At 46.6% G+C, this 16,720-nt stretch overlaps 1 protein-coding gene across 2 annotated transcripts in view; it reads left to right on the top strand.

The window, feature by feature from the left end:
* The first annotated feature begins 734 nt into the window (after window positions 1–734).
* Window positions 735–16,720, top strand: part of SCTR (secretin receptor) — a 75,080-nt gene continuing 59,094 nt past the window's right edge. The window contains exons 1-2 of one of the 2 annotated variants that reach the window (XM_070768920.1): window positions 735–1,099; window positions 16,298–16,403. In XM_070768920.1, the coding sequence (XP_070625021.1) occupies window positions 1,040–1,099; window positions 16,298–16,403 (166 nt within the window). In that variant the 5' untranslated portion in view covers window positions 735–1,039. The remainder of the gene's footprint in view (window positions 1,100–16,297; window positions 16,404–16,720) is intronic. The other variant, XM_070768921.1, reaches the window with a different exon arrangement.

The following is a 16,720-nucleotide window of genomic DNA, read 5'->3' as shown; positions in this document are numbered from 1 at the left end:
AGTCCCTGAGAAAAAGATCTAGATAGAAGGAGACACAAAAGGAAAGGGGATGTGCACCAGAGAAGAAAAAGAAAAAACTGGGTCTACAAAAACCCTCTGAGGGTGCCTTGTACTGTACTGAGAGGCCAAAAGCCAACCTTCAGGAGAGCCGATGAAGATGGAAATGGCAACCCTTGCCAGTATTCTTGCCTGGAGAATCCCATGAACTGAGGAGCCTGGTGGGCTACAGTCCATGGCGTCACAAGGAGTTGTACACGACTGAGTGACTAAACAACAAGGAGATCTAAGCCCTCAGACTCAGGATGAGCAGCTGCTGGGCACACCTGCCTAATACTGAAATAGCTCCCGGGGGAACCAGAAAGCTCAAACGCTCCAGCACAGCCCCAAACGCTGGGGTGCCTCGATGGTCCTCCTTGGTCTCACCTGATCATCAAAGGCTTCTCAGTGTGATGGAACTCATGTGTGTGCAACTTTCTGGAAGGAGCATTAAATATCTAATAAGAAAGAAAAAAAAAAGTGGAAATGGAATAGCTGAAAGAAGGCAGGTATTTTTAGATGTACTGTTCGGATGAGAACGCTGAGGCTCCAAAAGGTGGCCTCCTGCCCACCCTCACGCAGCGCGGCGGTGTCGGCACTGACCCGGACCTTGGGGAGGGCTCTTTTAGTCCGTGGGGGTGTGGCAGCGGGGCCTGCAGACCGTAGCCTGCGGGAGCCTCTCTAGGCCTCGCGTCCTCCCTCCACCTCCTCCGCAGCTGGTCTCCGCGCTGGCCCCCGCGCTGGCCCCCGCCAGCCGGCCAGGCAGCAGGGGTGGGTGGAGGAGCGCACGCCGCGCCGCGTCCTTATCAACCGGCGGGGCGGCGTGGTACGGGGCCACCCTGTCAGGGGAGGCGCAGTCCCTGGGCCGCCGCGGGTGGGGCCATGGCTCCCCTGGGCGCGGCGGCCAGCCGGGGTCCGAGAGGCGGCAGGGAGCGCTGAGTGCTGAGCCGCGGTGCGCGCGGGCAGGCGGCCGTCGGGGCGCCAGGGGAGCGCACGCGGTACCATGCGCCCCCGCCTGCCGCCACTGCCCGGGCTGCTGCTGCTAGCCTGCGCCGTGCACGCGGTGAGTACGCGCCCTTCCGCGGGTCCCTCTAGGGGTGAGGGGTGGAGGGGCCCCACAAGATCTTCTGCTGGGCAGTGGGAGGCGTTTCTCACCATCCTTTCCCCGCAATTATGATTTTTGTCTGCTCCTCTCCGGAGGGTCCTCTCCTCCGAAATAAAGTCTGTATGTGCCCGGGCGCAGGCAGCGCTGAGATAACCCACCTTGCCCTTCGCCCAACCCGGGCGCTCCTGGGCGGAAATTGGGGAGCCGCCCCTGGCCGTGCCTTTTGTGTGCGGGCACTTTTCCTGCAGTATTTCCTTGAAACCTCATCATCGACTTTCGAAGTTGCTATTTTCACCCTCACTTTGCGGACAAGGAAAGCGAGACTTGTAAAGATCAAAAAAACTTGCCCCGAGAAAAGACAGCTGGAACCCAGCCTGCCTGCCCCAGAGCCTTGCCATTTGCACAGACAGCGGCTGCGGATGGGGAGACCTCCGAAAGCTTTGGCCGTAACTGCCGAAGCTGTAATGCCAGCGTTTGCAGCTTCCTCCTTGGTCTAGTGGGTTTGGCTCCGCAATGTCGGTGGGTCTGGGGACTTCTGGGAGCAGCTGGTCTCCCCAAACCAGGTCCAGGGAGGAACTGGCAGAGAAAAGGGAAGGCAGCAGAGTGAGTGGCTTATGTTGTTTTCTCACAAACTCCAGGGAGTCCTGGCCTCTGTCTGTGGGGTTTGTGAAAGAGGGTGGCTGCGCCCCGTGGGGAGAAGGAGCGGTAAGGAAGGGGCGCACAGATTCCAGAACTTCCCCTTTCCACCATCATTCCAAACAGGCCCCCCACCGCCTCTGTCCCAAGAAACTCCCCAGGGAAAGCACTTGGGAACTCAATTCTGAGCCTGAAGTCTCCGCCCTGGGCAAACCCTTCCTGCAGACCCATCAGTGGCCCTCCGGTGGTCCTCTCCTGGTTGGCTATAAGAAAGACCTGCTTCTGGAGCTGGTTGGGAGTGTTGACACGCAGGAGGCACAGCTCCTGTGGTATCCAGAGTGGGGTTTTCGGCTCTCCTGTGCAGCTCCCTCCTGTTAATAACTTGGAGCCTCCTGTCCTCAGCGCTGCAGTTGGAAGGGGCTAGGGCAACAGCACCTGCTTGCAATTCTGAGCTCCCGCTTTGGGGAAATGCCATCTGAGACATGGGGACAGTTCAAAGCCAAATTCAGCCTCCAAGTGTGTTGTTATTTGGTGCCTAGAGCTGGGAGGCAGCCCTTTTGGTGACCTCGCCCCATCCCCCGCCCGCCGCCAGCCTCCTTTTTAAGTACCTGCAGGAACACTACTGTTGTCAGAAGAAATCAACAAGTGGCTGGGTCTTCAGGACTAAGGTTCAACATACATTTTTAATCTCCAGCGTCATTTTAGGAATAAGCCCAGGGGAAAATGAGAACCTTCCCTTGGTTCAGGTCTTCTGTGTGCCTTGGAAGGATGCTTTATTATGCTCTGGTCCACTTTCCTCCTTTTACAGGGGAGCAAACTGATACCCACAGAGAGCAGGGACCTGCTCCTTATCAGTAAGTTTGTGGCAGCTCTGGGACTGGAGCCCAGATCTCACCTTTCTCAACTGCCCAGGGCTCTGTCTGGCTTGTCGCTTGTCTTTGCTCGCATCTTCATCTCCTCACACACTTTATGTTCCTGCCGGGTGGTTTCCTGTGTGCAAGTCTTGGCTCTCTGGTGGTTTTATGGGCTTATCCAGATCTGAGGTTCACACTTCTTGGCAGAGAACTCCTTCAACAAGGGATGGAATTGCCTGGCTTCAGTTGGAGGATTTCCCAGCCTATGGAACCCTGCTTTTTTTCTGTTTGAGTGGTCAGACATTTGATTTTGAAACTGAAGGGCATTCAAACAATTCCTTATTCATTTCATGCTTTGTCTTGAGGGAAATCATAGGCATCTTCCTAATTGGTGGTGGTGGGGGATTACTAAGGCTAAATTGCTTATTACTACTCCCCTCAACTCCCCACCTTTTCATACAGAGATGTAGGGAGGGTCCCTTGCAAGTGGACTGAAAAGTGCCGGTGGCTTGTGGGGCAGTTTTTTGAGACCCCCCATAAGAAACTCTGGCTTCACCTCCCCTTACTGTCCCCACCCATGTCTCTCATGAGGATTTTTACCTGGAACAGTATTGTCATTATTTACCAGCACACCTGACCTTCCTGTCCTCCCCAATACGTTCACTTAGAGCTTGAACCTTGAGACTTAGTCACACTCATTCTTTATCCTTAGAGCCTGTCATATCAGAAGAAAGAGTCAATGACTGTGTGTGGGCTGAATGAATGAATGAAGTGATGGTGCTATCCATAGTGGCTGCCCTCATGTGGGACACTTTCATATAACAACAGGTAGTGAAGAATGACATCTTACAAGCAATCATTGCTTACAAAATTGTGCATAAATCTGCCAGGCAAAGGTGTAGTCTCTCAGGGGAGGGCTTTTAAATCCAGGGCATCTGGCCAACTGCCCACCTGAGAACCTGAGTGAGTTAAGTGGGGTACAAGGGGCTACCTTTTCCTTCAAGCAGGGTTTCTTAACTTTGACACTGTAATTCTGGATATTAAATCTGAGCTTTCCACATGGGATGCTGGGACAAGAGCTAGGCCCTCCCCTGGCATGGGAGGGAACGAGAGGGTGGAGATAATGGTTAGAGAGAGGGGAGCAGGGGGTGGGGGGTGTCCTGTGCATTGTATGCTGTCAGCAGCGTCCCTGTACTCTGCCTACCAGAAGCTAGTATCGTCTCTCCAAGTTGTGCCAACAGAAAGTGTCTCCAGACATTACCAACTGTCCTCTGGGAGCAGGCAGGGCAAAACTGCCCTGGTTGAGAACTACTGCCTTAAAAGTTATTATGTCTCAGGGGAAATCTGTGAACAAGATTCGTAATAGGTGTCACTGGATGTTGGATTCAGGGTAGTGGGGTTGGTGACAGGGAATCTGAGCTGGAGACAGAAGAAGGTATACCAGTGAAAACCCATCTCTGGATGAAAAGACCTCTATAGAGCATGGGTTCCTTTGGCTTCTCCACCCTCCCTTCCCACTCCCCCATGTCTCTCTTCATTTCTTCTCGGCTCAGAAACACAAAAACTCTAAGGCGGGGGTCTGGCATGTGGTGGTCCCCACCCCTTTCTGGACTGCATCTGGACCCAGAGGTTGACAAGCTGGGTGAGCAGAATTTTAGGAAGGCCTGCAAGGTCACCAGAGGATCTGACTACTGATGCCTCTTAGAGAAAAGTCACTGGGAACTTTGTTTCCTTGAACAATATTCCGAGGTAGTATTGTAGATTTCTTTTTGAGTTTTTGCTGTTCCTAAAATTCATGTGACTGATGACCATGATAATGATGATGGTGAAGGCTTCCCTCACCGAGTGCCTACTTCACACCAGATACTCTGCTAAACTGTGCCTGGCACTACGTGACTTCTCCCACCAACAATCATTATCCTCACTGTGCATGTGAAGAAACTGACTCAGAAAGAGGTGAAACCATTGGTCAAGTCACCCAGCTGGGCATGATGGTATAAGGACCCAAACCCAGCTGTTCTTAGCCAGCACGTGCATCTGTTTCCAAAGAGAGGCCGCTCTGGTTTCTGGCTCCCAAGGCGCTGTCATGAAATCTTTCTCAAACCACAAAATGACAATAACTACAGTTTAATCTAATCACTTTATAAAAGACAAACCAAATATGGAATTACACACAGCATTTTATTGAGGGTGGCCAGAGATGAGCTTGGGGCCACAAATTCAAAAAAACAGGAGAGATGCTTCCTACACTGTTTAGGGGAGTCCTTTCAACTTTGGCACCCCCTTTAGGAATTGCTACAGAGCTCCCTTCCTGTCCCATCCCCCAAATCCCCTCCCTTGACACTGGAGGGCACAGGTCTCTTCCTGGCACCCCTTGTTGAAAGCCCAGATTCCACAACCAGGATTAGAGCTCTGCCCCCAGAGTGGCCTCTGGTTTGGCCCCTGCATCCCTGCCCTTAGCAAGCTGAGGTCACCATTGACCTTTGCTCGGGCTCTGGAACAACCTGCAGCCCCAGATAAGACCCACAACACTCAGATTCTATCTACTTGCTTACATGACAGAGTATGTAAGTATTCATGAGGATATGAGAAAGCAGGGATCTCTTGGGGCCCACCCAGCTTCAATATTCCATGTCTGAGAGAGTCCAAGTGGCGTCTGGGAAAGGGACCTCCCTGGTGGGTCATCTCCTGGTGGTTGTGCTTCCAGGATTCCCGAGTTTTCCAGATTTCTCCAGAATCACTGCATGCCCCACATCACTTCCCTCTCTCTTGGCTCCCCGAGGCTCCCCTTGGTGTTTTCTGAGATTTCTGACCTTACCACTGCCTTTCATTTTCAATAGATGGGTTTACCTCCTGTATCCTGAGAGTCGGAGAATGAACATCCTTTGAGCAGCATCTTGCCCTCATAGATGAATCTAAGTTGTACCCTCCTGTTCCTGTCCTCCTGCCCTCCCTTGAACATCATGCTGGGCTTGAACCGTGGAAATTTATCTTCTCGTAGGCCTGGAGGCTGGATATCCCAGATCATGGTTGGATTCTGGGAAGACCTCCATCCCTGGCTTGCTGTTGGCTGCCTGGTCCTCATGTAACCTTTCCTCTGACTTCTGAGAGAGTGAGTTCACTGATATCTCTTGTAAGGACGTTAATCCTATCAGATTTGGGCCCCCTATGACCTTATTTGACCTTAATGAACTCCTTCTGGGCCCTGTCTCCTAACAGAGCCACACCTGGGGTTAGGGAGTCAATGTATTCTTTGAGGGACACAGACATTCAGTCTGCATCACACCTGAGTGGAATAGAGGCTTTGCTCCAGCCCCATGCTCCTGATCTCTTCCCCCCACCATGCTCAGTGACTTTTGTCCTGAGATGACACAGAGGTAGCCTTCATCCTGCTCCTCTTGACTGGATTTTCCATCAGCTAGTCAACCTGCCCAAGCCCATCCAGCCAAGTGGCAAAGGAACTCTACAGCTCTGGCCGTGGTTCCTCTGCTACTGCTCATGGCCAGCATTTTGGCAGATGCATCTATAATCCCTGCCTCCACCTCTGTCTGTTCCTCAGCCTGCAGCACCCTGGCTCCCACCCGTTCCCCACTCGAATCAGTCTCACCAGGCCCTGCATTATCCCACTTTCCCTAGACACGGCGTGGTCTCTGTCCCACCCAAGGGGAACACATGGCTGATGAGAGTTTGGACGTTATGACTAATGACATCAAGGCAGTGAGCACACACCCTGACTGTTCTGGGCAAGATGGGCAGGGCACCCACGGGACTCCAGCCTTTTAGAGACATTTGATGCTGGGACACTCTGTCCCTCCCCCTCTTCCTCACCTTGGAGCCTCCCTTTCACAGGCTCGTGGTTCCCATTGCACCTCAGATGAGGTTTTCACTCTTTTGAGGTTTCCCCGTGTCACATAGTTCCTTCCTCTTGTGTGATCCCTCCTCTCGCGTGGTCCCTCCTTTTGCTCATCTTCCCAGCCTGTGAGGGTCACGGTCTCAGGCACTGTCTCTGGCCCTTGCTCTCCTTATGCTTGCTGCTCTCTCTTACTATGTGAGTTTCCTTGGCCATCTTAAGGTGACATAAGTCCAGCCTTAACAATGCTTATCTCACTTCAGCTGCTGCCAAACTCACATCTTTTGTCCTTGTTTTCCCTGCTGTTGGAGTTATTGAGGTACTCAAAGCAGAGACATAGGAACCACGCTGGCCCTGTCCTCAACTGGCCCTCAGCCCCTGCTGGCCCCTGTCACATCTGTGCACATCCCCTCTGCTATGGGGATGACTTCTCGCCTACGCAGTGCAGTGCCTCCCAGGGGTTTCCTGCCACTGCTTGTGGTCTATGGTGACCTGGCCACTACCTTCCCCACATGCTCCTGCCACAGGCGCCTCTGGACCCCTTGGAGCCTGTGAGCTACGGCAATAAGATCTGTGTCTGCTCACCTTCGATTGCTGGGCATCCTAGGGACCCAGTAAGTGTTAGATGACATTTTGGGTTTGGAACTGGTTGTAAGATCGAGTTCCCTCTTTATTTCTCACTGTATAAACTAGACTAATATCTCTCTTTTTTCCCCTGTGAAACTATTCTTTTCCAGTCTCAGGTTGGCAGTTGATGAGCAAAGTGTGTTGAGTTTCTTCCCCTCCTTTGGAATTCAGTAGTTTTTCACTGGAGAACCCACTCCAGTACTCTTGCCTGGAAAATCCCATGGACAGAGGAGCCTGGTAGGCTGCAGTCCATGGGGTCGCTTAGAGTCGGACATGACTGAGCGACTTCCCTTTCACTTTTCACTTTCATGCATTGGGGAAGGAAATGGCAACCCACTCCAGTGTTCTTGCCTGGAGAATCCCAGGGACAGGGGAGCCTGGTGGGCTGCCATCTATGGGGTTGCACACAGTCGGCCACGACTGAAGCGACTTAGCAGCAGCAGCAGGTGAATAAAAGCTTTTTCACCTGAAAAGATTCAAAAGTTGACCTCATTATATATGCTTTCCCAGGAAGTTACTGTAGAATGTGCTTCTGAAGAACAAGAAAGCAAAGCCAAGAAAAAACAGGGAATATAGGAAATGGAACTGTGACTGGGGGAGCTGGGGAGAGGCCCCCTAAAAGCACAGCCAGGTGTCAGGCCCCATTGGCAGAGGTCTGTGGGAGAGAGGGCTCCAAGGATTGAAAGAATAGACTGCTTGATAAATATCTATCAGGGCTGTTGGAGCATTTGGATAAATTAATCCTATCTACCTAGACAAACTAATCAAATGAAAACGCAAAGTAAATTGTTGACCACAGGAAAAACAAAATGTACAAGAAGAGACATAATCGTTTTACATGGCTAAACTCAGCAGTGAACAATATTTCATAGTCAAAGTAAGTCATTATATATACAGACCATTCATTTAACTAAAAATTAAGAGAAGGCTGTGTCAATATATTATATGGGGGGAGGGAAGTAAATGTAGGGAGGTTTAAAAACTTCTAAATCTTTCTCTTCCATAATAAAGAGCTTTGGATAATGTCTCAATTAGATAAACCAAGAAATAACAATATGAGATACTTTTGAAAGACAGAGATAAAATGAAAATATACATCTAAAGAAAAGGAAAGTGGTTTTCTCTGGAGAGCAGGAAAGGTTAAGTAAGGGAACTGCTGTTTTTTTGCTATAAGCACTTTAGTACTAGGATAAGTAAAAGAAAAAAAAATTACCTATCCAAACTTGATTTTTAAAAACTATTAAAAGGGACCTTTTCAAGACTAATAGCTCTTGCTTTAAGGAGTATTTTATATAAATTTTAGCAATACTTTCACCTTCACTTGTTTCTCCTGTGAATTTAGAGGAAAATTTTAAAGGGGTGCACTATATGACACCACCCTTATGGCAGAAAGTGAAGAGGAACTAAAAAGCCTCTTGATGAAAGTGAAAGTGGAGAGTGAAAAAGTGGGCTTAAAGCTCAACATTCAGAAAACGAAGATCATGGCATCCGGTCCCACCACTTCATGGGAAATAGATGGGGAAACAGTGGAAACAGTGTCAGACTTTATTTTTCTGGGCTCCAAAATCACTACAGATGGTGACTGCAGCCAAGAAATTAAAAGACGCTTACTCCTTGGAAGGAAAGTTATGACCAACCTAGATAGCATATTCAAAAGCAGAGACATTACTTTGCCAACAAAGGTTCGTCTAGTCAAGGCTATGGTTTTTTCTGTGGTCATGTATGGATGTGAGAGTTGGACTGTGAAGAAGGCTGAGCGCTGAAGAATTGATGCTTTTGAACTGTGGTATTGGAGAAGACTCTTGAGAGTCCCTTGGACTGCAAGGAGATCCAACCAGTCCATTCTGAAGGAGATCAGCCCTGGGATTTCTTTGGAAGGAATGATGCTAAAGCTGAAACTCCAGTACTTTGGCCACCTCATGCGAAGAGTTGACTCATTGGAAAAGACCCTGATGCTGGGAGGGATTGGGGGCAGGAGGAAAAGGGGACGACAGAGGATGAGATGGCTGGATGGCATCGCTGACTCGATGGATGTGAGTCTGAGTGAACTCCGGAAGTTGGTGATGGACAGGGAGGCCTGGCGTGCTGCGATTCATGGGGTTGCAAAGAGTTGGACACGACCGAGCGACTGATCTGATCTGATCTGATAGAGCATAGTCCATCTTTGTCTTAAAAAGATTTTTTTGGCTGTGCTGTCCAGCTTGTTCAATCTCTGACTAGGATTGAACCTGCCCATGCCCTTGGCAGTGAAAACACAGAGTCCTAAGCACTGGATTGCCAGGAAATTCCCAATATTTCTAAATTTATTGATTATATGGAAACATGCACAAGCATACATACATTTGACTTCTAAATATCAGCCTCTTTTTTCCTCTAGGAAAACTTAGATGATAAGGGGGCTTTTTTCCCCTTCATTCTCCCTCTGAAGCATCTAACAAACTGTTGCTCCATGAACACAATCTTCCCAGCCACTCCCAGCTACCCTAATGGCCCCACTCTGTCACTGAGACCACTGTCTGCAGGCTGCAGACTCATCCACAGACTCAGCCCTTTCAACAGAATACTGTTGCTGTCATACAAACAGTGGATGCATACGTTCCTGCAATTGACATGCCACCACACAAAATGATCTTGGTTTATTCAGTTTTAATGAAAGAATTAAGGGTGAAAGAAATGTGGAATGATCTACTTCACACCCACTAAGAAAGATATTGGAACTTGCCAGGTTACGCTAGTGGTAAAGAACCTGCCTGCCAATGCAGGAGATGGAAAAGATGAAGGTTTGATCCCCGGGATGGTAAGATCCCCCGGAGGAGGAAAAGGCAACCCATTCCAGTATTCTTGCCTGGAAAATCCCATGGACAGAGGAGCCTGTCAGGCTACAGTCCATAGGGTTGCAGAGAGTCAGACATGACTAAAATGACTTAGCACTGCATGGCACAGATATTATTAAAACAGAAGAATAAGGGTTGAGGATGAGGACGTAGAGAAATTAGAACTCTGTGCATTGTTGGCAGGAAGGTAAAATGGTACAGCTGATGTGGAAAACAGTGTGGTGATCCCTTAAAAAAGTAAACATAGAATTACCATATGATCCACCTTTTCCCTTCTGGATATGTACCTGCTGCTGCTAAGTCACTTCAGTCGTGTCCGACTCTGTCCAACTCCAGAGACGGCAGCCCACCAGGCTCCCCTGTCCCTGGGATTCTCCAGGCAAGAGTACTGGAGTGGGGTGCTATTGCCTTCTCTGGGATATGTACCTAGAAGAATTGAAAGTAGGGACTCGAAGAGATACTTGTACACCTCTGTTCTTGGCTGCATTATTCACAAAAGCCAAGAGGTGGAAACATCCAAGTGATGAGTAGATGAACAAAGTGTGATCTGTCCATACAATGGAATAGTATTCATCCATATAAAGGAATGAAATTCCAATAGATGCTACAACATGGATGTGAAATGAGACAGAGAAGAGCAAATATTGTATGATGGCACTTACCTGAAGTATCTAGAACAGACATATTCACAGAGTCAGGAAGTAGGACAGAGGTTGCTGTTTAATTGGTACAGAGTTTCTGTTGGGATGTAGAAGTCCTGGAAATGGATAGGAGTGATCACTGTACAACTTTTCATTTAATACCTCTGAATTGTACACTTAAACATGATTGAAATGGCAAATGGTATGTATATTTTGCTACAACTTAAGAAATTTAGAATTAAAAGAAGCTAAACTATCCTCTCGGAGAAGGCAATGGCACCCCACTCCAGTACTCTTGCCTGGAAAATCCCATGGACGGAGGAGCCTGGTAGGCTGCAGTCCATGGGGTCACTAACAGTCGGGCAGGACTTCACTTTCACTTTTCACTTTTATGCATTGGAGAAGGAAATGGCAACCCACTCCAGTGTTCTTGCCTGGAGAATCCGAGGGATGGGGGAGCCTGGTGGGCTGCCGTCTATGGGGTCTCACAGAGTTGGACATGACTGAAGCGACTTAGCAGCAAACTATCCTCTAATGATTATTTTTCCATTGTTGTTTAGTTGCTAAGTCACATCTGACTCTTTGTGACCCCATGGACTGCAGCGTCCTAGGCTTCCCTGTCCTTCACTATCTCCTGGAGTTTGCTCAAGCTTATATCCATTGAGTCAATGATGCTATTCAACCATCTTATCTTCTGTCACCCCCTTCTCCTCCTTCCCTCAATCTTTCACAGCCTCAGGGTCTTTTCCTGTGAGTCGGCTCTTCCAATCAGATGGCCAAAGCATTGGAGCTTCATCATCAGTCCTTCTGATGAATATTCAGGGTTGATTTCCTTTAAGGTTGACTGATTTGATCTCTTTGCTGTCCAAGGGACTCTCAAGAATCTTCTCCAGTACCACAATTTGAGGCACCAGCCTTTGGCGCTCAGCATTCTTTATGGTCCAATTCTCACATCTCACATCTAGTCAAAAACCATAGCTTTGACTAGACAGACTTTTGTTGGCAAAGTGATGTCTCTGCTTTTTAATACACTGTCTAGGTTTGCCATAGCTTTCCTTTTAAGGAGCAAGCATCTTTTAACTTCATGGCTGCAGTTACCATCTACAATGATTTTGGAGCCCAAGAAAAAACAAAATCTGTCACTGCTTCTGCTTTTTTCCCATCTATTTGCCATGAAGTGATGGAACTGGGTGCCATAATCTTAGTTTTTTGAATGTTAAGTTTTAAGCCAGCATTTTCACTCTCCTCTTTCACCCTCATCAAGAAGCTCTTTAGTTCCTCTTTACTTTCTGTCATTAGATTGTTATCATCTGCATATCTGAGATTGTTGATATTTCTCCCTGCAATCTTGATTCCAGCTTGTGATTCATTCAGCCCAGCATTGTGAGTGATATACTCTGCATAGAAGTTAAAAATAAGCAGGGTGACAATATACAGCCTTGATGTACTCCTTTCCCAATTTGGAACCAGTCTATTGTTCCCGAATGTCCAGTTCTAACAGTTGCTTCTTGACCTGCATATAGATTTCTCAGGAAACAGGTAAGGTGGTCTGGTATTCCCATCTCTAAGAATTTTCCAGTTTGTTGTGATCCACACAGTCAAAGGCTTTATTGTAGCCAGTGAAACAGAAATAGATGTTTTTCTGGAATTCCCTTGCTTTTTCGATCCAGTGAATGTTGGCAATTTGATCTGTGGTTCCCCTGCCTTTTCTAAATCTAGCTTGTGCATCTGGAAGTTCTTGGTTCATGTACTGCTGAAGCCTAGCTTGAAGGAGTTTGAGCATAACAACCTTGCTAGCATGTGAAATGAGTGCATATTTTCCCATAGTCCTAGGGAAAACCATGAAGGAAGTTGAACCTTTCTTGGAGAGGATTCCCACTGTAGGTGTTCCCCCATTCCTCATCTTGCTCCATCGCTTACAAGAGCCCTCTGTGCTAGAGTGCTGCTTTCTTCAACCTCTAAGAATGCACATCACCACCCACTTTCAGGAAATGCCACCCCCACCCAGTCATCTATGCTGTGTAACAATCACAAGAACTCAGTGGCATGTAGCAATGCATGTTTCTTCCTTTCTTGGTGTTTGCAAGTGAGCTAGGGCTTGACTGACCGACTATGATACTGACATTGATCCAGACACTGTGCGGAACAAGTCTGCGACCCTGAAGACCCATCATGGTGCACTGTTACAGTCATACCTTTCTCCCTCCCACCCTCAGCTTTCCTTCTCAGCTGACACATTAATGTCTCAAGCTCTACAATTTTACCACTGCAAGAATGTTATGTAAATGATGTGGAATCTAAAAAATCATGCAAGTGAATGTATTTACAGGACAGAAACAGACTCACAGACATAGAAAACAAACTTATGGTTACCAAAGGGGAAATGTTGGTAGTGGTGGGGGTGATAATTAAGAATTTGGGATTAAAATATACACACTACCATATATAAAATAGATAATCAATGAGGACCTACTGTGTAGCACAGGGAACTGTACTTAATACTGTGTTGTAGTAACCATATGGGAAAAGAATCAGAAAAATAATGGATACAGGTATATGGATAATGGAATCACTTTGCTGTATACCTGAAACTAACACAACATTGTAAATCAGCTATACTCCAATATAAAATAAAAATTAAATTTAAAAAGAACATTATATAAAGGAAATCATACTGTAACTGTTTGGGATGGGCTTTTTTTCACTGAGCATACTTCTCTGGAGATTCATATAGGCTGGTCCATTTATCACCACTTTGTTCCTTTTTATTGCTGAGGGCTTCCCTGCTGGCTCAGATGGTAAAAGAATCCTCCTGCAATGTGGGAGACCTGGGTTTGATCCCTGGGTTCCCTTGGAGGAGGGCATGGCAACCCACTCCAGTATTCTTGCTTAGAGAATCCTCAGGGACAGAGGAGCCTGGCAGGCTACAGTCCATGGGGTCACAAAGAGTCGGACCTGACTGAGAGACTAAGCACAGAATTTCATGGTATGGATGAAATAGCTCACCACTTACACATTGAAAGGCATCTGGATTGTTTTAGTTTTGAGGTATTAGGAATAAAGCTACTGTAAATATTAGTATACAGATATTTGTGTGTGTGTGAACATAAGCTTTCACTTCTCCAGGATAAATGCCCAGGAGTGCAATGGTTGGGTCACGTAATACTAATAGTTGCATGTTTAGCTTTTCTTAAGACCCTGCCAACTTGTTTTCCAGAATGGTTGTCTCATTTTACAATCCCACCAGCAATATGTGAGTGACCTAGTTTCACCACAGCCTTGCCATTGTTGTTGTGATTTTTTATTTTAGATCTTCTAATAAGCATGTAATGATATCACATTGCGATTTCAGTTTGCATTTACAATCAACTGTGGAAAATTCTGAAAGAGATGGGAATACCAGACCACCTGATCTGCCTCTTGAGAAATCTGTATGCAGGTTAGGAAGCAACAGTTAGAACTGGACATGGAACAACAGACTGGTTCCAAATAGGAAAAGGAGTACGTCAAGGCTGTGTATTGTCATCCTGCTTATTTAACTTATATGCAGAGTACATCATGGGAAACGCTGGACTGGAAGAAACACAAGCTGGAATCAAGATTGCCAGGAGAAATATCAATAACCTTAGACATGCAGATGACACCACCCTTATGGCAGAAAGTGAAGAGGAACTCAAAAGCCTCTTGATGAAAGTGAAAGTGGAGAGTGAAAAAGTGGGCTTAAAGCTCAACATTCAGAAAACGAAGATCATGGCATCCGGTCCCATCACTTCATGGGAAATAGATAGGGAAACAGCAGAAACAGTGTCAGACTTTATTTTTTTGGACTCCAAAATCACTGCAGACAGTGATTGCAGCTATGAAATTAAAAGACGCTTACTCCTTGGAAGGAAAGTTATGACCAACCTAGATAGCATATTCAAAAGCAGAGACATTACTTTGCCAACAAAGATTCGTCTAGTCAAGGCTATGGTTTTTCCTGTGGTCATGTATGGATGTGAGAGTTGGACTGTGAAGAAGGCTGAGTGCCGAAGAATTGATGCTTTTGAACTGTGGTGTTGGAGAAGACTCTTGAGAGTCCCTTGGACTGCAAGGAGATCCAACCAGTCCATTCTGAAGGAGATCAGCCCTGGGATTTCTTTGGAGGGAATGATGCTGAAGCTGAAACTCCAGTACTTTGGCCACCTCATGCAAAGAGTTGACTCATTGGAAAAGACTCTGATGCTGAGAGGGATTGGGGGCAGGAGGAGAAGGGGACGCCAGAGGATGAGATGGCTGGATGGCATCACTGACTCGATGGACTTGAGTCTGAGTGAACTCCGGAAGTTGGTGCTGGACAGGGAGGCCTGGCGTGCTGTGATTCATGGGGTCGCAAAGAGGTGGACATGACTGAGCGACTGAACTGAACTGAACTGAATAGCTAATAATGTTGAACAGCTTTTCATGTTCTTGTTTGCCATCTGTATATCTTCTTCTGTGAAATGTCTCTTCATGCATTTTTCCTATCTTCTAGTTAGATTTTTAAAATTTGTTTACTATTAGGTTTTGAATATTCTTTATATATTCTAGATGTTAATCCTAATTTGTTAATTGCAGATATTTTCTCCTAGTCTATAGCTTGTCTTTTCATCCTCTTAACATGGTTTTTCATGGAGCAAAAGTTTTTAGTTTTGATAAAGTCCAGTTTATCAGTTTTTCTTTTTATGGATCTTGCTTTTGGTGTCAAGTATAAAGAATCTTTATCTTGCTCTGCATTTTGAAGGTGTTCTCCTGTGTTTTTTCTAAAAGTTTTAGTTGAATTTTTTGCACTCAAGTCCATCATTATTTTGAGGTAATTTTTATATTAGGTATGAGTCTTAGGTTTATTTTGTTATCTATAGATGTCCAATTATTATAACACTGTTGCCTATTCTTCTGCTAATACCAAGTTCTTTTGACTACTATAGCTATGCATCAAGTCTTTAAATTAGGTGAACTGATTTCTCCCAGTTATTTTTTTAATTAATAGAACTTATTTTGTTGAGAGGACTTAAGTTTATAGAAAAATTGTGCAGAAACAAAGAATGACCACATAGCCCTCTCAATCCCTCCTCCCCAGTGTCTCTTGTTATTAATGTTTTGCATTAATTAAAGTGGCACATTGATTACAGTTGCTGTACCAATATTGATACATTAACTAAAGTCTATAGCTTAAATTACTTTTTCTTTCAAGTCTATTGTTATTGAAGTATGGTTGATGTATAATATTATATAGGTTACAGATGTATACAATTAGTGAGTCACAATTTTTAAAGGTTATGCTCCACTTACAGTTATTATAAAATATGGGCTATATTCCCTGTGTTGTACAATGTATCCTTGTGGCTTATTTATACCTAACAACTTGTGCTCTTACTCCCCTGCCCCTATTTTGTCCATCTCCCATTCCCTCTTCCCACTGGTAACTACTAGTTTGTTTCTGTATCTGTGGGACTTCCTTGATAGCTCAGTTGGTAAAGAACCCACCTGCAATGCAGGACACCCGGGTTCGATTCCTGGGTCAGGAAGATCCCCTGGAGAAGGGATAGAAGTCCGCTTCTTTTTTATTACTTTCGCTATTCTGTCTTCCTCCTTTTGAATCTCTGCTGTCTGGCCCCAGTCTTGCCACAGAGAGGCCTTATGTGCTAGAATCAGCTTTGTGATGCTGACTAGTGCTCTTGGCTTTGGCTTTTCAGGTTGGTACCCCCCCTCGACTGTGTGATGTGCTGCGGGTGCTGCGGGTGGAGAGGGACCAGTGCCTGCAGGAGCTCTCCCGGGAGAGCGTGGAGCATCCAGCCCCAGGTACGTGCCTACCTGCATCCACTCTGGGATATGCTCATGTCCAGGTCCAGTGGGTTGGTGGGAGGTAGGGGCTGGGCCAGCTGTATTTTTTCAGAGAATAAGCAGAGGGGAAGGGTCTAGAGTGACCCTGGTGAGCTGTCTACACGTGCTGAAAACCACATCATCACCCCTCTTTGTTTCTCTGAGTTTATGGGTACAACCAGGGTTTTTGAATCATTAGCTTCTGCATGATGACTTCACCCAGGTGAGTGTTTTGGTGAGAGTTACTTGTCTTGGTGGTGTACCTCTTATCCATTCTGTCACCTCCATTGCTAGTA

The sequence above is a fragment of the Bos indicus genome, chromosome 2 (genome assembly GCF_029378745.1).
Source record: "Bos indicus isolate NIAB-ARS_2022 breed Sahiwal x Tharparkar chromosome 2, NIAB-ARS_B.indTharparkar_mat_pri_1.0, whole genome shotgun sequence".
Classification (NCBI taxonomy): Eukaryota; Metazoa; Chordata; class Mammalia; order Artiodactyla; family Bovidae; genus Bos; species Bos indicus.
The sequence above is the reverse complement of the archived record's forward strand: the minus strand, read 5'-3'. Positions and strand labels throughout refer to the sequence as shown.